At 35.4% G+C, this 27,724-nt stretch overlaps 2 protein-coding genes and 1 long non-coding RNA gene across 5 annotated transcripts in view; 2 read left to right on the forward strand and 1 right to left on the reverse strand.

The window, feature by feature from the left end:
* Positions 1-27,724, forward strand: part of LOC107221709 (flotillin-2) — a 533,503-nt gene that overhangs the window by 99,540 nt on the left and 406,239 nt on the right. The window lies entirely within an intron of this gene.
* Positions 1,634-27,687, reverse strand: LOC107219048 (glucose dehydrogenase [FAD, quinone]). Of its 3 annotated transcripts, none has more exons than XM_046731104.1 (5): positions 27,369-27,687; positions 26,244-26,322; positions 4,986-5,940; positions 3,476-4,019; positions 1,634-2,419 (listed from the first exon to the last, which is right to left on the reverse strand). In XM_046731104.1, the coding sequence occupies exons 3-5, from the start codon at positions 5,723-5,725 to the stop codon at positions 1,817-1,819; spliced, it is 1,887 nt and encodes a 628-aa protein (XP_046587060.1). In that variant the 5' UTR covers positions 5,726-5,940; positions 26,244-26,322; positions 27,369-27,687; the 3' UTR covers positions 1,634-1,816. The 3 variants fall into 3 exon arrangements, with proteins under 3 accessions (XP_046587060.1, XP_046587061.1, XP_015512603.2); XM_046731105.1 differs by having other exon boundaries at positions 27,620-27,677; XM_015657117.2 differs by lacking the exon at positions 26,244-26,322 and having other exon boundaries at positions 27,369-27,385.
* LOC124292851 overlaps positions 20,660-27,724 on the forward strand; it is a 36,120-nt gene continuing 29,055 nt past the window's right edge. Inside the window, exon 1 of the long non-coding RNA XR_006902790.1 lies at positions 20,660-20,764. This is a non-coding gene — a long non-coding RNA (uncharacterized LOC124292851). The remainder of the gene's footprint in view (positions 20,765-27,724) is intronic.

Consider the following 27,724-nt stretch of genomic DNA (forward strand, 5'->3'; position numbering starts at 1 on the left):
ATACATTCATCAAAATTTCTTTTGGAAATTCGAAAATGCTCGATTTACTTCCAACAGTATTTACCTATGACTAATTCGGTTATTTTGTTTCCTATAAACATATTATGACACTTGACCTGAGGGCAACATATATATAATATTTATATATATATATATACAATCATTTACACTTTACAAGAAAATTATATACACACTTGAAATTATTAGCACATACGTATTATATCACTTTGTATCAACAATACACTTGCAGAAAAAATCCTTAACTTGGGAGTAAATTCGTGCCCCTTAACTTTTTCTTTATCGGGAATTTAACGTTATCTATGAATTGGGGACGCGAATTTACTCCCGGGCCAAGGATTGAGAATTTTTTCTAAAAAGGTACAACGTAACATTCTAACTAATCCAACACTGTCGATTGAAATGACAGTATAGCATCATTACATAAGCTTTGTACTAGCGCGTTTCAACAATTACTACGAGGTGTACAGTCCGGTAAAAATTGTGTCTCACATTAAGCAGAGCTATCGAATTTTTTTGGACATCGTTCTATTTTACATTTTTTGTAAATCAAAACGTGATCCGTATGTCAAATTTGAACAAATCATCGCTCGTTTTTCTTGGTATTTCATTATCTGCAAATCACCTGAACATGAATTTTCATTTAGCTCTTCATTCGTGGAAAAAAAAAAAAAAACTTATGCAAGATTAGCACAAATTACGTCTAATGAATTATACTGCTTTTTTTTCAAAATATATTTAGCTTGTCGAAATTCTGCAGGTTCTAGGCAATAAGTGTAGAATTATTTACGAACGAAATAATGTTATTAATTGAATTCGGGCAAATTTTACGATTTTGGCATCAGAAGAACTTTATTGAGACTCATCTCCAATTTTCAATTGCTGAAACGTTTTGATCAAAATTCACGATTTTCAGTTCTTTTCAATACCGAAGAGATATCTCTACCAAAAAACTTGAGAACAATTCAATCCAGTCATCGATTTCGAACATCTCTGCGTCATTTTTCTCGTTTGGGTAACGAATCATTTAACAATTAAAAATCGTTATTTTGCAAGTTTGTAATGAATTTGACGGATTTGCTTTGAATTTGCAAAATAAGTGTAAAATTTTTTGACTTTATGAAACACGGCGAAAGAAATATTTTCTTTTCACGCAAGGAAACATTTTTAAATTTGTTTTAAAAAAAAAAAAAACATCATCAGAACAACAGTTTGTGTTATCCAGTGATGAACCCCGCATTTACTTAACTGAAAAAATAACTATTCTTCATATCATATTATGCTTGCTCACCATACTTGGTATGGTTAACAAATCCTTTCTCTATGCGATATAATATTCTATTTGGCTGTAAAGCTAAATCGACGTTCAGATACGTATAATCCTAGGGTTGCAAATTAACGATTCACTCAAAATTAGAACAGTTCCATCAACCTTTTAACCCCAAACATTTGTCCAGCTTCACGTAAAGTTCAGAAACAGAATTTCATAGTGTTTTTGCACGAAATCAATTCTGTAACAAAAAAAAAATTTTTTTTCCACTTTACCGTAACTTTCCCAATGTCTTACAATATTCAAACAATCGAGATTGGTTACGAAAACAAAGAGAACTTTTTCTGCGATCTTGAAATAATAATTAGATTTTTTTTTTTTTTTAGATTTTGGGAACTGATCGTTAAAGCAGGATATCACTTTTTTGAACCAAGGGTGAATTTGACCCCGTGTGACAGTTACGCGATTCTACTGAGGTGTGACCCACCACGGTCAAATTTCATCGAGCCCAATCAGAAAATCTATTCCTTAAATCGCGACGAGTGGTGATATTTTCTCACCATTGCCGGTGAGCCAGTCGCTTTTGATGAGATCAGCCCCCTTCTCAGCGATCATGATAACCGGAGCATTGGTATTGCCGCTAGTAATCGTTGGCATAATCGAAGCATCGATGACGCGAAGTCCTTTGACACCATGAACCCTAAGCGCAGGATCAACGACCGAATTGCGATCACTCCTCGGTCCCATCTTAGCTGTTCCAACGGGGTGATAAATGGTCATGGAGATGTGTCTGATCTGGCACTCCCAGTAAGCATCAGACCCGAATCTTAGATGCTGACAGCCGGGGAGCTTTCGACGATAAACTCGAGAGCCGAACTGCCGGAAGACCTCCGCTTCGCTGACCTTCATCGCGATCTTGACGCCCTCGACGAGCACCGCGACGTCTTTTGGGTCCGAGAAGTAGTTCGCGTTGATGATGGGCTTGTGGAAAGGATTGGAACTTCGCAGTCGCACCGTCCCTCTGGACCGTGGTCGCAACAACAGCGGCATTATTGTCCAGGCATCCTTGTTAGCTATCGGCCTGTACACCGTGTCGTAGACTGTATCGGTCAGCCCGAAGATTCGCCTCACCTGCCACGATGAACAAAATTGCAATTAGTCGATCGCAACGTGAAAATTTGGACTTTTGATGTCAATCTGATACTACTTATCGTCAATCTGACACTATCTGACGTTCAAGGTCTAAATTGACCACGAAAATTGTTCCGTAGTAGTCCACACTGGCCACTTTTGGTCAATTTTAACAACCTCAATTTTTATACAGTGTAAAATACTAACCACATTTGTGATATGGCAGCTTTGACGGACAATATGCAAACTACAAATCCGTTACATATGTAGTCTGTAACCAGGGCTAAATGGAACCAAAATTACATTTGGACTCATTGGAACGTGTGTAGCGTTCTGGTTACATACCGAGGAAAATAGTGACACTTGGGAGATTCAGCTTTCGAGTGCGCGTGCGCGAGCTTTTTTCGCCTTCTTATACAGACTGGCCCTTTTAAGCTTCAGCCGTGAATCGCGGCATGAGGGTTGTTCAGGTGCTGCGATTCTTCGAGGTTAAGCAAATCTCAAGCAGTTGATGCAGTGATTCGGAAAGACTCGGCAAACTTTTATTATTAACTGACTGATGAGTGCTACGACTACTACAAGTTACCGTAACAACATAATTTCAATTCGCACCTTATCGCGGGGAAGCGCAGCATCTCAGGGTTTCAGATAAGTTGACTGCCCTGCAGACGCGAGGCAGTTATCGCTCAGTTAATAATCAAAGTTTGCCAAGTCTTTCCGAATCACTGCATCAACTGTTACACAGATTTGCTAACACCTATTTTGTTGGAAAAAGAATTCGGTATTATCGAAATATCACCGGAACTCCCCCCCCCCCCCCCCCCCCTTAAAATCGAAATTACAAATATAATTCGTACTTTATTTTACCTAAATTGTAAACTACAAATGTAATTCGTACTTCATTCCGCCCTAATTACATAGCATAATTGTACTTTGAACACAAAATACAATTGTAATTTGTAACTCGTTCCGTCCCGATCCATATCACAAATTGCATATGTGAAAAAAATGCAATTATTTATAAATCGCAATCAGGCAGCCTCCAGTTATTCTCACCTGCGCTCCGGCGTCCGAGTTTATCGAGGCTGGCGCCATGTGAAATTGGATGTCGGGCCAGGTCCCGGACTCGTTCGCAAACTTCGTGTTTACGAAGGCCAGGCCTTCCACTCCGCCCAAGGTCGTCATCGGCCCGGCGCCATCCACGAGGTACCGCATCGTTAGTCCAATCGGGGAGAACCGATCCTGGACTATTGCCACCGGCTTGTCGACCAGGAAGGTCAGACCTCCCATCGCAACGTGGTCCTGGAGGTTGTCGCCCACCTTCAGGTCCATCAGCACCGGGACTCCGATGTGCCGAAGGTGTTCCTTGGGCCCGATTCCGGAGAGCATTAAAATCTGCGGAGAGTTTATGGCTCCGGCTGATAGGATTACTTCTTTCCTGGCCTTGACGATGTGGCGTTTACCGTCCCTCACGAATTCCACTCCTAGGGCTCTCAGGGTTAAAGGGTCTATCAGGATTTTTGTCACGTGTGAGTTCATCGCGGTATGAATGTTCCGTCGGAGCCTGATTGGCCTGAGGAAAGCCTTTGCAGTCGAGCACCTGGAGTTCGGTGGAGGGCAAAGTTGTAATTAGATGAATAAAACACGAATTACGTTGTATCTTGTGATTAAGAACACATAAAATACAAATGACACGTTTCCCAATGATTATGGAACGTGTATGACATGTGGGTGGAATGTAATTCATGTTTGTATTTTGAAAAAAGTGAAAAAGGAAAGACAGGAACACATTGTATTTTGTAATTAGAAGGTTGAACAACTCAAATTGCTTTTGTAAGTTGTTGGTGAAGTTTGTGCGCCCTCGAAACTGTCTATTTTCGTCTGTAATACCGGGAAACGTTAGGGAATTTGATACGTCATTGACGTTAGACAACCAGAAATTCTAAGTCAGTGGTGGCCGATACCATCGGGTTCACTGTAAAATGAAAATATTGCCTCAAAATGCCTTCATTTGAGTACAGAAACACTTTTTCGACGAATTTGAGACGTTTTGGAGATGTTTCAGAGTAGGTTTTTTTTTTCAAAATTCGCGTTTTTCTTACAATCTGGAATTAATTCTACAAAATAGAAAGCCGTGATCGATTTGTCAGAAAATTTTACCCCTGTTTCATATACTTGTCAATCATTAAATATGCAATGTATCTCGAAAAAAAATTGTAAAAACCGAGAACCAAGATCGTACACTACTGGGATTGTCACTTTGCAATCCGTCTTCTGGTGGAAAAAAATCAAACTAATGCAACTAGTCTGACAGGTTACCGTTGACCGTGTTTCTTTCACGTGTTGATAGTAGAACACGTAGGTACATCATTGATTACGTTTCGTTAATTTATGTGACACAAGTGATTTGAATCCCCAAGAATTATGATTTGCCGCCGTTAAAATTAAAAACTTGGGTTATCTGGTAATAAAATGGCGCCGACGACCAGGCCGTGACGTCATGAGAACATTTTCTAGCAACGTACAAAAAAAAAACAAAAAAAATCAAAAGCGAAAAAAGGCTAACCTGGACCCGCGTCTTATGGTGCCCTGAGCAATCATGAAGCCAGTCTGAAGTTCGCCGTTAATGTCGCGGTTCTGGTAGCCAATCTCGACCCCGGCCTGAACAAAGGCGACGACAAGTGGCGTGCGCCACGGAGCTTCTTGAACGGTCAACAATCCCCCCGTTCCATGGTAGGGGCTCTTCGCCAGGTAGGGATTTCTGTTGTCCTCGGACTTCTTGAAGTAGTGCAGAGCCTGCTCGTAGCCCCATCCCGGATTGCCCAGCGCCTCCCAGTGCTCGTAATCTTTCCGATTTCCCCGCACGTAGAGCATATAGTTGAGGACGCTCGACCCTCCCAGCACTTTACCCCTCGGCCAGTTGCACCGCGCTCCCTTCATCGCCAGGCACGCCATCCCCGTCGGCTCCGTCTTGTACTGCCAGTCCAGCTTCGTCAGCTGCAGGTACGCCGATAAGGATGGAACGTCCGTTATCTCGTTCTCGTCCGGCCCCGCTTCCAGAAGCAGCACCTTCCATTCCGGCACTTCGGACAATCGGCTTGCCACTACAGCGCCGGCTGAACCGCCGCCGACGACGACGAAGTCGTACTCAGATTCTACCGGGTATCGGTCGATCGGCCGGCTCTCAGGGTCCACCAGGTCGTACTGGAAGTAAGTCAGTCCTGCCAGCAGAAGCGGGAGCAGCCAGAAACTTGTTCCGACCGCACCCTTCAACGCCGACGTGACCATAATCGCGTTCAGCACCATCTCTCGGTGTTTTCGAAAACTATTTTATTACCGAGGACTTGTTTTTGGTTGCGCAATTTTTTTTTTTTTATCCCGCTGCAACGAACCGTCAACTTTTCAAGTCCGGTGGACGCTGTCGAACCTCTTCGAGTCCCCTGCAGCCGATCGGTACGCAATTCATCATATCACGGCACTCTCAGTTTTTTACCCTTTGCCTGAAGCCCGTTTTCTTCTGTCTGGAAAATTTTGAGAGAAGAAATTGTTTAACCCTTTCTGGAACACATTTTTTAACTCGAGATTTTAGCCTGAATTTTTTTACCCGCGGGTTTTTGGGGTCGCTGATCTGACGAATCTGTAGGTTTTGCATTCGAAAGCTGAGCTATTGATGAAGTAAAATTGCTTTGATTGAATTAACGAATTCAATCGCATATTCGTGTGTAACTGACAAATTCGCACTGGAAAAGTATTGAAATTTAAAAATGATTCAAGTTTGAAAAGTTTCGTGGTGCAAATATTCATCCCATCCTCGGTTTTTTATTCCAAACTTTTGCCAATTCGGTACAGTTATTTTACTGTATCTCTAGAGTTTGGTACTGGAGAATTTCAAAAAATTTATGGAAATTTTAGAATAGCTATGCAAAACAATTGCAAGACGTTGTGGAACAATTTTTATGCCGAAATTCGTCGAAAATTCGAGAGAAAGTCGTGGACTAAGATCATTTGTTTAAACAAAAATGGTAATTAAAATTGAATAATCTCAATACAGATCGCTGGTCAAAGATTTAATTTTCCAACCATAATTTCATCCGATTTACCGAAATGATCTCAGGGTTACTGAATTATGACCAAATCCACCCAGTGAAAATTCCTTCTTTTATTTCTGTTCACTGTCCATAAAACAGTTAAAAATTTGACGACAAACTTATTTAAGTATAAACAAAGAAATAGAATTTACCGCCTAATACGAAGCCTGTCTCGTATCTTAATCTGCAGAGATAAAAAAATTGATAAGAAGTCAATTGAATTTAACCTTCCGGTTGATTTACACTTGAACGTTACCAGGCGAAACGCGCAATTGCATATCAGTATCACGATACCAGTAATTCAGCGACTCGCTGTGGACGTGTAATACGCAAATGCGTATAAATTAGCATGGGAGTGGTGAAAGTTCGAGACATAAGACGTTACTGACGTATAATCTGTATCGTTCATTATCGCATTTTAGTGACTTGCTTGCTTGCTGCAGCTCAAATTTCTCTCCAACTAAAGCTAACTAATGGATGTAAAATTGAATAATATTAATCCAATATAGAAAAGAAAAGATATTTACGAAAAAACAAACCTCGATTCATAAATATCAATCCATCATGCGATACATGTATAAATTAATATCCAACAACACAGTTTGTTTCCGAAGAAATACAACTCAGAATTCAAATTTAATCTGCATTCAGTCCGAAGCTGAATCGCAAAAAGTATGATAAAATCCGATAATTGATTACACGTATCTACATAGTTGAAATTTTTTTTTTTTATCAATTTGTACAAATGTTTAGGCTTTGCTGTTCCCAATTTTGTCACTGTAATTAATTTGTCATTATTTAATCCCATTTGTTGCGTAAAGTATAAAATTGCTCTTGCCGTGTGAATAATAATGTGGAAAACGTGCCGGACGGAAGAAAAGGAAATGAAAGACGTTAACGAGGGAGGCAGGCTTTCTTCTCTTGGAGAGATATAATTGCAAGGCCTGTATATATAATCAGACGTGGGAATAAAAACAACGAATACTATAATAAACAAGGGATTGTCTCTTGATATTTGTGGTCTTTAATCGCATTGGAATTGTTGAAAATTTAATAAAGTCGTTGATTCGATTCTTTTTCACGGTGATTAGTTCAATATAGCAATATTCAGTCGACTATTGACCGGTGAATTCATGAAAAATAGTTTCAACACCAAGAGTAACCATTCGTGAAATCGTTGGGACAGTCGACTATGAAATACAGTGAAATGCTTTTGAAATGGTATGAAATACTGTCAAATACTATGAAATGCGTGTGCAATTCTTGTATAACGGTATGAATTAGTCATGAAATACTATGAAATGCTTGTCAAATGATATGTAATGTGAGAAGTTGAAGAATTTTTGCAACAAACAGTGCACGAGTAGTACGATGCTATTCCGCTTACGGAATAAGGTCGAGGTTTACTGTAAGTACCGCAATCTGCCGCTTGAGGCGCGGTTGATCGCCGTTATTCAATTGTTTCTCGATGAGGTTATGTTGATTCCGAGATTAATTGTTATTTTCACACCCAAATCGCGAAATTTACACCAGTGCAGTGATAAAGGCTTGATCAAATTAGTAAATTGTGAAAATGGAAGACCCCGGAGGGATTCCAAGAGAAATAAATGCCTCGCCAGGAAACTACGTCGTGGAAAAGGTCAAGAATAATTCCTTCTGGTCAAATGTCGCGCAAGAACTTGGAATGGATGTACCGTCGTATTTGAAGCACTTATGTGCGTTTTTGGGATTAGACTCAGCGACTGCAACGAAGCATTTCGATGAAATATCGTTCAGAGAAATAGAAGAATTAGCCAGAACTGATATACGGGATTTTCTGTCGAATTCTGAGTTTAATAAACAATTTTACACCATTCATTTCAGGAATCAACGGAATTTGAGCATTCTACTCGGAGGCAAACACGTACTGACATGAAACATGTAACACGAAACTGCATTAACAAGGCTTCAGTCTTATGAACGGAAGAGGAAGATTCAGAAGAATTTACCGTGAAATTAATGAGAAAAATTGCAGGCTCGAGTGATACTTTCGTTTTTTCTGATCGAGACGATGTACCACTCGCTAGTTAATCTTTCTGGTTTAAAAGATGCTTTATCACCACTGATTGTGGGCAATAGATTGCAACACATTTTTTCTGGTGACTTAGAGGCGTGTGATATTAAGTGAATATGGAAGTCAGATCAGTCAGTCAGTCGCTTCAAGAAAGCCAGTCCAAAGTCGCCAAATGCGAGTCATTCCAAACTTATCTACAAAGATCGACGTTAATCTGTGAGAACATACGATAATTAACAAGAAAATTTTATGCCGAAACTGCGAAAGTGTCAGAATTTCTCTATTTAATCGTAAAATCAAATTGGTATTCGGGTGTGGCAATTGTTTGCACCAGGGTAGCATGGATTTTGAACCGATGAAAATTTACCATACATTTTTTTCCAAATCCTTTTGTATCCACGAATTGTAAAATATCCGTATATTTCAGGCTCTAGTCAATATTTCATTGAAATGTTGATAAAAATTTCACTCTGCAAATGCATGGTAATGCAAAGGTGGTTTGAGCACCCGCAAAATGGCAAAAGTAAGGTCGCTCCTTCGAGTGTGAGAGTATAGGCGGAAGTCTTTCTCCCTGCAGCACTTTGCCGATTCAGATTGCGAATCGGCAGCCACACATTATTTATCTCTCGCACATATATGTGGCTGGATAGAAGTGGATGTCGCAGTGTTGGCTAAGGTTAGGATAGAACGGCTCGTCTTATTTTCGCTTGGATTCAGACCGCGGTATGGAAACGCGGTGATCTCATAACGAACGGCGAAAGGAGAAAGTCTTTCGGAGTGTTATAGGCACGCTTCGTCGTTTGTTTGTCTTCTTTTTTTTTTTTTTTCTTTTTCCGCCTCCCTTTTCTACTTCTCTTTCGGTTACGAAAGTCAAGATTTTCGAAATATTACTGATGTAAATTTTTCGACAAGCTTGACAAAAATTGGATCATTCGCTGCGCTCGTAATTTGGGAGATTTTGTTCATATATTGTAAATGTTGGTTATTTCTTTTCTTATTGCACATGACATAATATCTATATTGAATTAGAAAATTCAATACATTTTTTTTTTTTTTTTTTATCATTAATATCACAGTTATTGTCGTTTTTATATTCGTATTGTTTGTGTTACCTTATTTCTGGGGTTTTTTTCGACATTTTTGTTGTTATTATTACAGAGATTTCAGAGATATTTATAATCGATCCTTACGGTTGCGCAACATCGTTTTGGGGTTTTCTATAAATTAGTATTCAGAAATTTTTTTTATCGAATAATCCTTGTAGACTTTCAAACCGAATATGTTGTACTCGTTATAAAAGAGTGTCCGAAACGTCTATAAAAATGTAAGAGAAATTACGTAAATAAACCTACCGCAAAACCAGTTAGAAGTCAGAAGAAGACGGCCTTTGCGGTTGGATAATAATCATATTCCATCTTTTGCAAACTTTCTTCCTGTTCTTGCATGGCGGTAAAAAATGTTTGTATTATCTTATGTATTTTGCAATCACATATACATATACATGTATGCTAACCGCGGAATATCATCTCATAGTTTTTGAACAAATTCTATCTTTTATGTGTATATTCATGTTGCAAAGCAGGATTTTCAAGAACAATTCTAAAATAAGACCCCGTGTTGTGAATCTAAACTACCAATTTTCTCCATCTAATCAGCTCGATGACCTGATCCAAAACCGAGCACACATTCCGAAATACTCTTGAACTAAGTTACGGGCGATATTGTAATTGGTCAATTATATATTACAAATCACATTTCTAATAGAAATTTTTCACAACTAGCACTTAGAAATAAAGAATATATCAATTGCAGTATAGGTTTGCAATCAGGATCAAATAAATTACGATTTAAATTTTTATTTTGTAATTGGAATTATACATAATAAAAAATTTAATTTATTTTTATATTTGATTGAAACAAAAATGTAATTTTGGTGAAATACAAATCAAGTTTGTAATTTTATGTAACTAGTAATGTAAATGTGATTACTATTTTATTTTGCCTTGATTGCAAAACATTTGATATTACATTTTTAATCTTTATGTATCTTGAATCATATTTGGATTTTGAAATAAGAAAAGTGTTTACATTTTGTCATTACTTGTACGAAATACAAATTACATATGTATTTTTTGTAATTGGAGATACGTAAAATTGCAAATGCACTTTTGTCGGTAATTACGGTGAAACGAAATAAAAATATAATTCACGCGAAATACAAATTACGTTTGTAATTTTATGTAACTTGTAATGTTAATTTAATTTCGGTTTTATTTCGCCCCAATTACAGAATATGTAAATTTGTATTTGTAATTTTTATGTATCTGTTTGGATTTTGAAATAAGAAAAGTGTTTACATTTTGTCATTACTTGTACGAAATACAAAGTAAATTTGTAATTTTATGTAACTAGTAATGTAAATTTAATTTTAAATTTATTTTGCCATGATTGCAAAATACGTAAATTACATTTGTAATTTTTATGTATCTTGAAATCATATTTCGATTTTGAAATAAGAAGAGTGTTTACATTTTGTCATTACTTGTATAAAATACAAATTATTTACATTTGTATTTTTTGTAATTGGAGGTACGTAAAATTACAAATGCATTTTTATCGGTAATTACGGTGAAACGAAATGAAAATATAATTTACGCAAAGTACAAATTACATTTGTAATTTTATGTAACTTGTAATGTAAATTTAATTTCGGCTTTATTTTCCCCTAATTACAGAATATATTAATTTGTATTTGTAATTTTTATTGTTTGTACTGCTTGGATTTTGAAATAAGAAAAGTGTTTACATTTTGTCATTACTTGTACGAAATACAAAGTAAATTTGTAATTTTATGTAACTAGTAATGTAAATTTAATTTCAAATTTATTTTGCCATGATTGCAAAATACGTAAATTACATTTGTAATTTTTATGTATCTTGAAATCATATTTCGATTTTGAAATAATAAGAGTGTTTACATTTTGTCATTACTTGTATAAAATACAAATTATTTACATTTGTATTTTTTGTAATTGGAGGTACGTAAAATTACAAATGCATTTTTATCGGTAATTACGGTGAAACGAAATGAAAATATAATTCACGCGAAGTACAAATTACATTTGTAATCTTATGTAACTTGTAATGTAAATTTAATTTCGGTTTTATTTCGCCCCAATTACAGAATATGTAAATTTGTATTTGTAATTTTTATGTATCTGTTTGGATTTTGAAATAAGAAAAGTGTTTACATTTTGTCATTACTTGTACGAAATACAAAGTAAATTTGTAATTTTATGTAACTAGTAATGTAAATTTAATTTTAAATTTATTTTGCCATGATTGCAAAATACGTAAATTACATTTGTAATTTTTATGTATCTTGAAATCATATTTCGATTTTGAAATAATAAGAGTGTTTACATTTTGTCATTACTTGTATAAAATACAAATTATTTACATTTGTATTTTTTGTAATTGGAGGTACGTAAAATTACAAATGCATTTTTATCGGTAATTACGGTGAAACGAAATGAAAATATAATTCACGCGAAGTACAAATTACATTTGTAATCTTATGTAACTTGTAATGTAAATTTAATTTCGTTTTTACTTCACCCTAATTACAAAATTATTTAAATTACATTTGTGTTTTTTCACAAGGTTAGATGAAATGAAATACTAATAACATTTGTATCACATTTCGCTCTAATTACGAAATGAAAATAAAACATCGGCAGTATTTTCCGCACGTCCAATTACAAAATACTCTTTCGAAATTGTTAATTTATTTCGTCCTCATTTTGAATCGTACGCGAAGACAACGAAACGTACAATTTGTCGTCCAGCACAATTCATTGGAAAATTGTAACGAGGCTATGATCGATTTCAATCAAAACTCGCACATTCTTCTTGCGCGATAGATTTTTCGGTCAAACGGCTTCGGCAAAAAAACAAAACCGGAAATGCACCGCGCAACCGGAAAGCGGAAGCTGGCCTATTTTGTACCGCATCGGGCTGTAAAATGAGCCGGTGAGAGGCGCGGGTTGGTTGAAAAAGGTCTTGGCTCACTTTCAGCCGGTGCAGCCTAGCGCGCATTCCACGACGGTCAACGGCCACTTCCAACTTTTTTATAATCACCATTGACCGCGATTAATGGACATCAATTTATTCACGGTTAGGGACACAGCCTCTTCATTGAAACAGCGATCAACGATCCGCCACAGAATAAACCGGGGAAATCGGTAGACTCGATTAACGCTCGCTCTGATTAATCACAGCGTCTGCAGATTTATGATACAACCATTAAGCTTAGCTTTTCACATTACAGATTAAACGCGCCGTTAATTTTGCTCCGCTTGCATTCTATTCGAGTAGTCGATCGTAAATAAATAAAATAATTCGTTTGTTCTTCTTGAAGAGAGAGAGAGAGAGAGAGAGAGAGAGAGAGAGAGAGAGAGATTGATTGAATATGCTTTATTTCTCACACGGAGGTTACATTTTTACATTTCTTACATTCTATGCTTCATTTATCTATGCTTTACCCATCACTCTTTACATATTCTTTTAGCTGCAGTCTCTTAAACATATCAATATTCATCACTTCCTTTATTGCTTGTGGTAATTTGTTGTAATAGTCGAAGCATGTGTAGGTTATACTTTTTTTTCCAGTGCTGTATACGTATGTTTCCTCGTTGTCGTGTGTTATAATCATGAGTTTCTCCTACTAGCCTCATTTGCTCTCGTAAATAGTTGGGCATTAGACCCATTTTTATTTTACGTACAAACAAACAAACGTTACATTTCATTCTCTGTCGTATATCGAGGAAACACGGTTCGTCGAGCATATCCCTCACTCTTGTATGCCTGTCACATCTCAGCATTGCTCGCATCGTTCGATTTCGTGTTATTTGCACTATGTCCATCCAATATTTATTTATGTTTAGCATTAACGTATTAAAATATTCAAAACGAGGTGCGACGATTGTTTTGTATATGATGACTAGAGTTGGGACCGAGACATATTTATCGAACCCATGCGTGAAATTCACCTTTTTTCCTACTTCTTTGACGATGAACATTGCCATCTTGTCAAATCTCAAATGTTTGTCAATTACTACACCTAGATATTTTATATCTTGTACCTCCTCTATCTTCGTTCCTTGTATTTTTATATCACAACGATCATTCGCATGTGTCTTCCTCGGGTCATGAATGACCGTAAACTTCGTTTCATTCGTGTTCAGTCTCAGGTGTCAGTAGAGATATGACTTGTTTACATATGACACACATCGAATTTTCGAGTAGTTGATAGTCTGCTTGAAATGAAAAATATTTACGTCTCTTGAAAAAAAAATGATAAAACAGTAAAATGATAAGAGAGCGATGCCAGAATGAATGCGAGCCTCGAACAATGTTATTCAATGATTCATGGCTAAATACTAGACATAATCCGCAATATTGGGAAAAAAGTCGATAAGAATTCAGTTTTTGGGAAAAAATCGAAAGCACGTATTCTGTATTCTTGCATGCTCTTCACAGTGCTGTTGGATTCATTGAGCTCTGATGAACATCTTGTTTCTAATGTAAAAAATGAACTTTGTACACACAAGTTAACCCCTAAAATAAAGAGTTCTTGAGAATATTCGAAGTGTGTTTTTCGTCACTTTTGACAAGGTATTTATTACTACCATTATCAGCTATCAAAATCCCCTCCTTGTATGCAAAACAGAAAAATCATCTTGGGAGGTGGTCAACTTTGGAGGGGTGTTTCACCCCTTTAAAATGAGTTTGGGCCGATAAAAAAAAATACGTATGTCATCGATTTTGACCCTCTATAACATACCAGAGTTTCATCGAAATCGGAGAGGGACACCTGAAAACGTTTCCTTGTCAGTGAATTCTTGTTTAACCAATTATTTACATTATTTAACTCAACATTTAATTTTCTTTCCACTTCACACGCATCATCGTCACTCGCACATATCACCGTATCATCGGAAAACATTTTACATTCACAGTATTGCGGTTCTTTCGCAATATCATTAACGTATAGTAAAAATAGCAGCGGACCAAGTACAGAGCCCTGGGGGACACCGTGTCTGTTTTTCTGCTTTAACGACTTGCAATCACTATATTTGACTTGTTTCATTCGATTACTCAAATACGACTTAAACGCTTTAAGCACAGCTCCTGTCATTCCATATTGTTCGATATTTTTCAGAGTAACATGTTTCGTTCGACTGTTTCGAAACCTCGTTTAAAATCTAAAAGGACGACACCGATCACTTTATTTTCATCTATACTTCTTTTCCATGTTATTCCTTCCCGGAATCCTGACTGTTCATCTCTAAGAATTTTATCACTTTCAATATATTTAACAATTTGATTTTTCACTGCAACTTCCGTTTATTTCTCATACATAGGTAACATATTTATCGGCCGGTGTTCCTCCGCCTTTATCTTGCTTCTCACCTTTGGTATCGGTACTATTGTTCATGTTCTCCATGGTTCCGGAAAGACTTGTTCTTGCATTGATTTATTCATGAGTACCAACATTCTTTGTCCTACACTTTCCCACGCAATTTTTAGCATTTCCATGTGCTGATCCCATCTTCCGTTCCTGCATTGCTTTTTAGCCTATTTACAATTTTATCAATTTATTCTTTTCTTACCTCGTTAAAATTTTCAAAATTATCAAAATTTAACAAATTGACAACTGCTTCATATTTTCTCTCCCCTGGTTATCGTCTTGATCATTATCTGGTATTTCTTCTACACTTTCCAAGAAAAATGTATTCAAGTTATCGGCTATGTCATGTTTATTTTCGCACACATGTCCCCCAAACTGTACATCTTTTAATTCGTCGTCATTATTTCTACCTCCTATCATCGATTTCAAAGTTTTTCCAAATTCTTTTCGAGTCGGTTTTTACGGCATCAATAGTTTCTTCGTGATGTTTTCTTTTACTTTGTCTTGTTTCGGAAACGACTGTTTCACGCATTGTTTTATGCGGATTCCAGTTTACCTTTAAATTACTGATTGTTGCTGGTTTATACGCATAGTCTCTGCACCTATTTGCTTCCCTAACCGCATCAGTAATCCAGGGTTTGTTTCGCCATTTCCTTGGAACTCTCTTTTTTATTTTCGGTGCCACTGCGTTCAGTGATTCCGTCACACCTGTCACCACGTGTATTGCCAATTCGTTTACAGTACTATTACTGTCACAATTATATCCAATATAATTTTTTATCATCCGATTAAACTGGTATTCGTCAAAATTTGAGTAGTCACGTCTATAAAGTTCCGTTAATCCATTATCATTATTTTCATTCTCAAGGAGATTCACTTTTATAATCCGGTGGTCAGTAATCTTCGTAGTCCAAAGTATTTCGGTAGCAATATCAAAATTTCAAAAAAAAAAACCAGATCTATCAGCGTTTTCGAACTTTCCGTAATTCTATCGTGTCCGCTTACATATCGCTTCGGTCCGATACATTTCAATGTCCCGTGTCAATCGTTTTGAATATTCGTTTACCGAGATCAATGTTAACAATTCCCAACAATTAAAATATGTCCTTTTTCTATCAATTCATCGCATTCTCCAGTTATTTCGTCTGTAAATTTTCCTACGCTCTGGCTTGGCGATCGGTATACATTACAGATTATCGTGTCGCTATACTTGCCCATTAACCGAACTGAACTTATCCACGTTCTTTCTTCGATACTTTTTTTTTCCGATATTACTTTACATCGTAGGTCCTTATCGATACAAGTCAATGGACCACCTGTTCTGCTATTGGCAGTATAACGTCTGACAACTTCGTAGCTATCCATCTTTATTTCCGCAACGTTTATCTCTTCCGTAACATGGATCTCGGTTAAAGACACTACTTTAGCCTTCAAGTTCGTAACAGTATCCTCTATTTCGTCTTTGTCGTGCAGGAAACCCTGAGCATTCAAAACCAGTATAAATGCTCCAGACTCATACCTTTTACATTTACTTTTATTTACCGCTCTTACATACACCTCACAATTAATATCTGTTGCCTCGTGGTCACAGGCTAAATTTTTCTGTTAATTTCGCACAGTTTATGCAGATTTTTAACATCCCGTTTCTCGGATTTCATAGAAAATAGGAAGTCATTGTAATCACCCCGAAAATGTAACATTGAGTTCTCGCTAGATATCCACATTTTGATGTCCGGAGAATCACTTCCAATCATTTTCAAATGAACGTCTGTGTGTGTGTGTATGTATGTATGTATGTACGTGCGTGATAAATTTTTTGTCCGACGATATCTCGAGAACGAGTAGTTAGATTTTGACGAACTTGGTCTTAATCGACGCACCTCTTTCAGACTTAGACCTGATTAGATTTTGGCTGTGATTGGTTTAGTAATTTTTGAATAATTTAAAAAACGAAATTTACAAAGATAAAATGAAAATGGTGTTATCTTCGGAACGGATGAACGGATTTGGATGAAAATTGGTATCCGAAGGTGTTTTGGGTCGCTGATCACATATCCGAAGTCACGTTTGCAAAATAAAGATTTCACGTAGTAAATGTGCTCGAAAAAAGAATTAAAACACTCGGGAGTTTGATGAAAATACGAGAACCGACGATTCTCCAAAGATAAAATGTATGACTAGGAAAAAGGTGTGAATATTTTGCGATATCCTGTTTTGTTTAAATTCGTTGCAAGTACTCTACAGTCGCATTTAAGTTTTTTGTTTATATCGAAATATACTAGCTTCGAGCACAAATAATGGGAAGTTCGCTTGTTTCTTTTCATGTATAATCTCAATGATCGTGTCACCCTTTATTGTCTCTGTCTCCTTTCGAATCACGTCCGCGGTTGCGTTTTGAACATCATCTTTTTGGCTTTGTACTGTTTTTCCATGTTTTTCATCCTTCTTTCACCCCGTCTATACTATCGATTTTTGCCATTTTGCTTCCTTGCATTTTATCATTCGGCGTTGTTTCTCCTTTGCTTCCTCGTAAATTCTCACCCGTTTTTGTTATTTCAAACGTTGTTATAATTTCTCTAATTTTAACCGTGCATGGCACTAACACATGATATTTATTGTATACACAGATGAGCACGCACTGCCTCGAATGCAAACAAATGTAAACAAATCGAAAGATCTTGGTCAGCTGATGTGGATAGAGTATGACATTTCGGTGCTTATGTCACACTTACGACACGCAAACATCCATTAACCGTTTTCCGTTTACCGCGGTACAACGATCCTTTTATTTATGTTTTTAAACATCAAAATTCCGGCCAGTGGAAGATACCACTTTTGCGTATTCACTGAACTATAGCACTAAATTTTCCGACATTTCTTTCATCAGACAATTACGAGATAAATACTGACCGATATATCACACGTCTAATCGCGTCTACTCGTGTCTGTATAATAGAAGATAATAAATAAATTAAAACATAAATTAAAACTGATCGTCAGCTGTTAAATAGGTTCCAAGTTTTTAGCGATATACGGAAGTGCGAAGAAATGTTAATTTCGAATTTACGATTCAGAAGTAGAATCGGGGGATTCTACCAATCTACCATAATTTGGATCATCGTGAGAATTGATTTTATGGCGATGCTTTAACGGGCGGGGGGGTAACATTTGCACTTTCGAAAAATCGAATTTTTTTTCTAAGACGTTCTGGGGCAAGCTCTGTCACCGGTTTGTTTTTCAATATTTCCGCATGAAAAAATTACAGCATATTTTTAAAAGTATACTTAATAATGTACAAAAGGTTTGACTGAATTTGCTCAATCCGTATTTTTAAAAAAAATTCACAAAAAAAGTGTTTTTTTAATTTTTTACGCTGACCCCCCCCTCCCCCCAAAGGGAATTAAATTTTATCAGCACTCTTATTAGATTACTCTATCCAATAAAATACTAATCAATCAAATGAAAACACTAACGATAGTAATAAATTCACGATTGAAATGGTGAAACTCGAGTCGATTAACGATAAGCTGAATTTTATGGAGTAAATTTCACAACTCAATTTAAGAAAGAAAGTATATTAAAAACTGTCTAGAAGTGCAGCATTTGTTCAATAACAGTTTGATTATAATCGTTTTTTTTTTTGTGATCTTGCGTTATAGAGGTTTTGTTATGAAATTCGAATCTATGGGGAAAAAATCGTATTAGGTGACTTATAAAAAATTTTAATTTAACAGAACAATGACCGAAAATTTATTGAAATTGGAGCAGAAACATTAAAAATAAACAGCATTGTGCGCATGCTCTGAAATACTTGATAATCCGATTTATTTTGTTTACATTCGTGGGCGAAGGAATTTTTCTGTACTAAAATACGTAATTTCATTTCACTCAAATCGATTTACTTCATTTTGTCCATGGTATTCATTTGCCGCTTTTCTATCACAAAAAATTATTCAATTGTATTATATTATCAATCATTATAACAATCAAAATCGAATCCAGCATCAATTAAAAGCTGCTTACGATATTTGGATCGAAAAGTTACCCGGTTTTTATACGGTATATATTAGACTGGGCCAAAAAAATTGACTATTTTTTTTTTTTGAAAAATATATTGAGAATATCATTCAGTATGGCAAAAAAAAAATTTCATAAAATTTTAAGCCCTTAATATTAACTTTAAGAGGTCTATCATCGCTATTTTTGATTTTTAGTAATAATTTGATGTTTTACGTCAGAACTGTCGAAATATTGAAGTGAAAAAATTTATGTTCACTTATCCCTTTATAAAATTAAATTCCCTACAAAAAAAAGGTCTGATTATAGATTTTTGTCAGACAAGCCGTTTCCGAGTAATTAAGCTTAATAAATTGAAATTTCCAGTTTTTCTTCAATTTTAATTGAGAATAACTTTTGAAAAATTAAATTGAGGCAAAAATATTAAGAGATCTTTTTTGTAGAACATTAAATTTCCTTTAAGAATCTGTCATGATCTTTTTTATACATTCATTGATTCGTTAGTCACGAAATTCCAAATTAAAAAAGTCAAATCGTGAAATTATATCAATTTATTAAGCTTAATTACTCGGAAACGGCTTGTCTGACAAAAATCTATAATCAGACCTTTTTTGTAGGGAATTTAATTTTATAAAGGGATAAGTGCACATAAATTTTTTCACTTCAATATTTCGACAGTTCTGACGTAAAACATCAAATTATTACTAAAAATCAAAAATAGCGATGATGGACCTCTTAAAGTTAATATTAAGGGCTTAAAATTTCATGAAATTTTTTTTTTTGCCATACTGAATGATATTCTCAATATATTTATCAAAAAAAAAAATAGCCAATTTTTTTGGCCCAGTCTAGTATATATAACATCTTATATTCGACTGGGAAGAAAAACTTGCGGTGAATTAATAAATTAAATATTCAATGCATTTATTTATTTACCCAACTATATCTTGTGTCGAGAAGAATTTTTCTACCGGTGCAATAAAAATCTTTTAACTGGGATTGGCGTACTTGGAACCCTGGAGACAAAAAATAGATTGCTTGTGGCTGTAATATTTTTGAAAAACATCCATTATAGTTGGTAGTAAAAGTAAATTTATTTCCACCGAGTCGTTGATTGAGGATCGTCTCGGAAATAGGAAAAAATTTAGGATACACGTTCATTTCTTTTCCATTGGCATTACACATCGTCGGTGAGTTAATTACATCTCAGTGGAAAGGTTCAAGAATGGATTGAACTTTTTGCCTTTGGCAAACTAAATTTTCATCACTCGACCGGAAATTATTTCCGAATTGGCCGCGTTTATTCTACGTTCTGGTTATGCAATCTATAAATGAAAAAAAATTCACCCAGCGCAATGTTGCCACAGTAGTTTTTTGCGGGATTTTTCTGAACAGAATTTTTTCGAAATTTTCATCTTTGTATAATCGCTTTTATCGAATTTAAACCGCTGTTCTTAAAAATAATTCAACAGACTTTTATCACACGTACAATAATCGTGAAAAATGAAACCAAGGATACGGATAAACGATAACAAATAAACACAAGTCTGTTTATTGAGTGGATTTTATTAATTTTTTTCTAATTTATGTTCGCTTTCTCTGTTTCAGGTAAGGGCAAATTTTGTCAATGCAAGGAAACTCATCATTCAAAGTTGCGGCTTTGCCCAATATTGTAAACGTACCGTCACACAGATTTCGATCTACTTCGACAACTAGTAAGTATAAATTGTGTAACGCTTTTTTTTTTCACCTCACTTCGTATCTTCGAAGGCATAAAACAATCGATCGAATATGCAGAAAAAATGTGTCATTTCCTTTGATGAAGTAATTTTTTTTTTTTTCTCTCGTTACGTTTTAGTCCAGTCAACATAGGTTTGAATTAAAAATATTTGGAATACGGCTGAATTTCTGTGTACAAGGGTTTTCAACCCTCAGAAACTGAAATCTGAAGTTATTTTTGAGCCGCAAGCCGGCGTTTCGAGAAAACAGAAGAACTTGAACTTCTTTTTTTTTTTGCATTTTCTTCAAAAACTGCTATCGATGTATAAAAATGACTTGACCATCGTGTGGAGCCGAAAATTTGACATCGTATTATTTCCCCATATGCCAGAAACTAAGTCTGATTACGAAATCAAGCAACAAGGCATTATTTCATTGAAATTTCCCAGATGTCGTCGATAAGTAGAATTTCTTTTTCCTTAATTGGTTAATTCGACGCCGTTTCCGACATAGTCTAAGAGCCCGCGACGCCCAGACCTTCGTTATATTATATAAGCTGAAAATTCTTCTATATATGTCCCCTGTACAGGTACAAGCAAACCCATCCTATACAACCTGGGTCGCGGTGGCTTTGGCAGGTAACAGGTAGTAAAGGTGAGCAAAATTGTGTTTCAAATTTGTGATAGTATAAAACTCAGTCTTCGTATATTTTAACTTACAATCATATCAGAAACCGCCTTGTCTATCGGCGGACACTTGGGACGGTAACAACCCCTTTCCAGACACCCTCACAGTCTAATTATTTATAAATCTACTTTCGTCATAGTATAAAATCTGACTTTTATACGTGTATGTTATTCAGAAAATTATACGAATAATGTTTTCACAATCCCCAGTCACTTTCGATGGTTCCCCTATCTTCCCAGACACATTGAAGTCTACTCCAGGCGTGCGCGCGATGAATATACATGTACGTTGGTGCGAGTGAAATAGCGCGATCTATACTCTAGATTTATCAAGAAAATTAATTATATAGGTTTATAACGGATTAAAAAAGTAAATTTTAAAAAAATAATGGAAAAAAAATTTTCATATCAACAAATTATGAAATCAACGATATAATAATGCGATTCATTACGCTATTAACTTTTGCAAATTATCATTAAATTTTGTATTCAACTAAAGTTTGAATTTTCTCAAGTGAATTTTATGGAATCAAGTTGTGATTTAAGAAAGTTGTAAAACAATATCTATCGATAATTTTTTTTAAGTATTGTGCAGAAAATAATACGAAAAATCGGCAGTTGATGATAAAATTCTAGAAGTTTAATGTTAAGGAGATAAATTTGTACGTATGTCGGTTTTACTATAAGGAGAGAAAATAATTTAGATCGTAATGAAATCAATGGAAAATGAATTAAATTATACTTTTAATTATAGCCATTACGAAACAAAGTGAAAAAAATAAAGTTTCAAACATGTATTGTTAAATTTAAAAAAAAATTCAATTATTTCCATCGTCATCGTCGGTATATCCATTATCTTCATCATTCTGTGGATGAGTTGTCTACACTGAACGACTTTTTGTTTACTCTTTTTTTCTTTTTTAAATCTGCAGGCTCAGAATTGTAGTATTGTTTATTAACGCCTGTGAATGTTTTATGACATTCCCGGTGATAACCTCCATCTGTATATTCATCAGGTAAAATAATGTTCGCATATTTAAGGTTATGTTTTTTTCTGACTTTCAAAACAGTTTGACACTTCTTTAACGTCTCTTCAGAAAGCAAAATTAATTTTCCCTCACTTTTCCTACAAATAAAACAACTTAATTTGTTTTCATCCGTTTCTTCTGTTTCCATTATAACACTTTACCACAACTGGACCACTTATTCATGTATATGTATATTCATCGCGCGCACGCCTGGAGTAGACTTCAATGTGTCTGGGAAGACAGGGGAACCATCGAAAGTGACTGGGGATTGTGAAAACATTATTCGTATAATTTTCTGAATAACATACACGTATAAAAGTCAGATTTTATACTATGACGAAAGTAGATTTATAAATAATTAGACTGTGAGGGTGTCTGGAAAGGGGTTGTTACCGTCCCAAGTGTCCGCCGATAGACAAGGCGGTTTCTGATATGATTGTAAGTTAAAATATACGAAGACTGAGTTTTATACTATCACAAATTTGAAACACAATTTTGCTCACCTTTACTACCTGTTACCTGCCAAAGCCACCGCGACCCAGGTTGTATAGGATGGGTTTGCTTGTACCTGTACAGGGGACATATATAGAAGAATTTTCAGCTTTTATAATATAACGAAGGTCTGGGCGTCGCGGGCTCTCACTCTAACAAATGAGGACATAATTCGACGTAGAATTTTCCGCTCTACACGATGGTCAAGTAAATTTTCATCTATTTGTAGCAGTTTTTGAGGAAAACTGACTTCAGTTTCTCAGGGTCGAAAATCGCTGTACACAAAAATGCAGCCATATCCCGAACATCTTATTTTTACCGGACTAGTTTGGTATATATTTGCATTCCCAAATGAGTCTATTGTTCAACATTCATTTCGAGTTCGATAAATTATGACCGAATATTCTAGGAATTGTTTTTTTTAGTCAGGTGTTTCAATAGCGGAAAATAAATGAATAATCAAGTAAATATTCCAGCTGATTGAATATGAATATAAGAAAGGAGAAAAAAAAAAGAAGATTAAATCGCAGTAATTCATTTAGGTCGAAACTTTTACTTGTATAATAATTTGCAGCATGCCAACATTGAAATTGAATTCCAGAAGAAAGTTACAGTCGACAGCTAAGCATATGGGTAAAATTTTTTCGTTTTTTTTTTTCCCCGCCTTCCGGCCATATTTTTCAGGATTTTGAATTTTTCGAAAATTCCGAGTCGAACACAAAATTCTTTGCGTTTTATATTCACTTGACGCCAAATCATCGAAACGAACAAAAAATAAAAGGGGAAAAAAAAAACACAAAAAACGAATGAATTACAGGAATCAAAAATATTTGGCTCGAACCTTGAACACCGAAAAACGACCAAGTTCAATATCGAAACAGGTTATACTGGTCGTAAAAAAATTCAATCAACCGACGACGCGATTCGAGCGTGAATTGGAAACAGAAACGCGAAACGAATCGAATGACAAGTCGGTCGCTGTTTTCATTTCTACCGCATATTATAGACAGACAATGTTTTCAATCCTTTCCGCCGGGTATTAAATTCGTCGATTTTAATTTCTTCTTTAATTTCTACTTTCACCATCGCAGATAAATCTCTCTCTCTCTCTTTTTCTCTCTCTCTCTCTCTCTCTCTATCTCTTTTTCTCTTTTAAGACAGTCGGTACAAACAATATATTAAAATAATCAGCTCTTCATCATACCGGTCCAGATGCCAAAATCTTTATTAATCAAAATAAATTCATCGTACCGAATGCGATGGAAATGTTACGATTAAATTTTGGAATATCTTCAAGTATTGTGAAAATGATTTCAGTACCACGAATTCATCGTTCAAAGCTTCAGTTATTAAAGTGAAAATGAAAATCTGAAAACCGTATTTTTTTTTATTACTTTCACACGAAAATATATTTATACTGATTGAAACGAAATAAAATTGTAATAAATTTATTCTTCACGTGATTTTAAATATACCAGCTTGAAGGTTTCTGTGACGAGTTTTTAATTTTTCGTTTATACCGTATTTGCATTGATTGATTTTCAAGAAATTCGTTAATAACCATCGGATATCCTTTTTTCATTATTGATTCGAGTGAATCTTGGAAATTTTCGGGTTTCGATATTACATCCACGATTTCTTAGTTTCGAAAGTGAAAATATCGGTTCGTGTTGAAATTCAATTCGAACTTGAACCTGAAAACTCGAACTTGAAATTTGTATTTTTCGTGTGAATATGCATACAAATCAGAATCGAATTATTTTACACACTGTTACATTATTTCGAAAAAAGAAAAAAAAAAAAAACCGTTCCGACACTCTGCGGAATTCTTGTTCTCAAACGTACACAATAATTTACGCTCTACCGATATTCATTCTCAGAGGAGCAAAAACGTCTAAAACCGTATTAAACCGAAAGAAAAGGGCCAAACAAAAAAAAAAAAAAAAAAAAAAAAAAAACTAATCAAGTAAAATATAATTCCAATTCATATAAACTTTACATAATCACGCTTAACTAACCCATCCAACGATTAACGTGATAAATTCTATTTTCGTTTCTGTTCTTCGCTCAGATGTGAATAATTACAGTCGATAAAACAAGACGGCGATTTTCGGCATTGCACAACGCTTCTGAAAAAGAGAGAAAATAATTTGGGGGAAAAAAAACAAAAAAAAAAACAAGGATTCCAACTAATTCCGAGCTGTAAATTAATGCTAATGTTACCGACCTCGCTGTTTATGTTTGCGAATGTGATAACAATTCGGCTCGTATATAACGAGGCGTTAGAGCTGCAATCAAGCCGGTACGATAAATAGATTTATTAGCATTCTCGCGGTGACCCGGTTTGGGATTATATAAATGACAACACGAGGTTGGCGTGCGTCGATTGCTCATCCATGTTCGAACTGACCGTTGCGCCGGCTGCGAAAGGGGGACTTTCGTTTTCTTAGTTACAATATCGGCTTGCGCAATCCGTTTGAACGTTGTTTATTGCACGGGATTTAATTGTACCGAAATTATCGAGAAATCGGTTCGCGAAAGAAATTTTTAGACCACTTTCGGTTAACGATTTTTCAAAAAAACAAAAAAAAAAAAACAACAAAAAATCCGCAACAATCTCGAGGACATTTTCAACAAATTTTCACGTCATTCAAGGACATTGATAGTAGAATATTTTCAGGGCCCAAAAAAAAAATTCAAGGATATTTTTTACGACTTTCGAAGGCCAAGCAAAATTCAAGGACATTTTTTTTTTTGTCATTGAACTGTCGGTTAGAAATTTTGTTTCGGATATTCTACCCCAAACAATTGTTACGTTTATTTTTCCGTTTATTCACTCAGAAACGGTAAAAATTCTACCAAGCATTGTTTTTAGACGCAGAAAATCACACGATCGCAGTTCTTTTTTTTTTATTTTTCGTTACAATTACGAATGGCCGATGTCGGCCATTGTTTAAAGAAAATAAGCTGGACACGCTTTTCTTTATAATTTTATTTTGTTGCAGAGGATTTCATCTCGTCATATCGAAGTGGTGAAAAATTTTTATGTCAAAACGATGCTCGCTCATATCGATGCGAAACCCTGAGAACCAAAAAATTTCAACAGAAAGAAAAAACTGTACCGTGTATCGAATTTAAAAAATTAACTACAGCTCGTTGTTTGTCTTTTTTTTTTCTTTTTTTTTTTTATTTTTGTCAACTTTCTGTTAAAACTTGTCCGAACTGAGGCTGTTTATTGATTTTGTTCCGTATAGTCACTTTAAACTCACCTGTTCATTTCAGATCCTGAAAAACCTCTCACTCGGATTCGGTGATCAAGCTTCTTTCTGTTTGTAAAATTTCTCCAATCTGAATTTTCGAAAACAAACAGAAAGGGAAATTTGAATTAGAAAATAACAGTCCGGTCAAACTCTCTACCGACTAATAAACAAAGAAACAACAATCCTCAGATCATATAATACGACACATGACTGCCTGCAGCGGACAACTAACGTCATTATAATGCCCGTCTACCGGAGAAATTTCGTTACGTAATCCACGCGCGATAAAAGAAAAATAACGTACATTGCTATATTGCTGTAACAATTTATTCTGAGGGAAGTAAAAAACACTGCTCGGAAAATTGGCAATCGAATTGAAAATCGATGATAACTGTAATAATGGCAATAGATAACAGTAATCGGAATAAATATTGGTTATGGAGGTTGATTGGCCAAAAGTAAATACCTATTTATCAAATTGTTACGTTCGTAATACACGGATAGATATTCTCTTTAAAAAATAACGCAACAGAAAATACCGAAATTATAGACAAAAGCTCAGATATCGATGTTTCGTTTAAAATTGTTTTAAAATAGTCAAAAGTCTGTCAGATTCGTTCGATTTCACTCTACGATAGCTCGTTTCATTCAGAAGACTGTTTTGCTACAACGTCACTGAAAGAGATATTCAATTTTGTTTTCAGTAGTTAATTTAATCATGCCATTTCTCGATCGTAAGAAATTTTCGTGCAACGTTGTAGAATTAAATATTCAACGATTCCATCTTGATGGGGGGGGGGGGGGATACCACACTTCTTTAACCGGGTTTGTAGAAAACAGCCTGTTGAATAAAATAAACCGATCGTTGAGTGAGATTGAACGAATCTATTAGATTTTCGATCATATCGACAAACATTTTTATTCGACGTGTGAAACGAAGCGTTCAAAATACAAGCTCTTGTTAATAATCCGATCACTTCGTATTCTCAGATTTTCAGAAAGATCGTAGCAGCTTACGAATATGACAATTTGACAAATACTCAATGATCACAACAGTCTCGTAATAGAATTGATAAAAAGTATCGACATCCATCCGAACCAACTTCTTTAAAAACTGTGATAAAAAATAATTACAAAATTATCAGTCTTCTTTCCACGTATGATTCCGTAGCACTGTTCAATCACTTGTACGTATAAAAAATTTGAGACATTTGCCGCACTGGTTTTCAAATCAATCAAGACCGTTTGTTTTTCGCTGTTTTTTCATCAATCACTGAACATTACTGTCTTCACGGTGAAGCAAAATCGACGGAAAATATGAATAACGATAAGAAACTAAGAGAAAAGGAAAAAAGAAAAAAACCGACTATAATAACAAAAGAAACCAAAAACACTAGAATCACGTGATCGTCGAGCCGCAGATTCATAGACCAGGCAAAGGAGTTCGGAACGGTTCAACTCTTGGAGCGACACTGTCTCGCCTTGGGTTT

The sequence above is a fragment of the Neodiprion lecontei genome, chromosome 2 (assembly GCF_021901455.1).
Source record: "Neodiprion lecontei isolate iyNeoLeco1 chromosome 2, iyNeoLeco1.1, whole genome shotgun sequence".
NCBI classification, from domain to species: domain Eukaryota; kingdom Metazoa; phylum Arthropoda; class Insecta; order Hymenoptera; family Diprionidae; genus Neodiprion; species Neodiprion lecontei.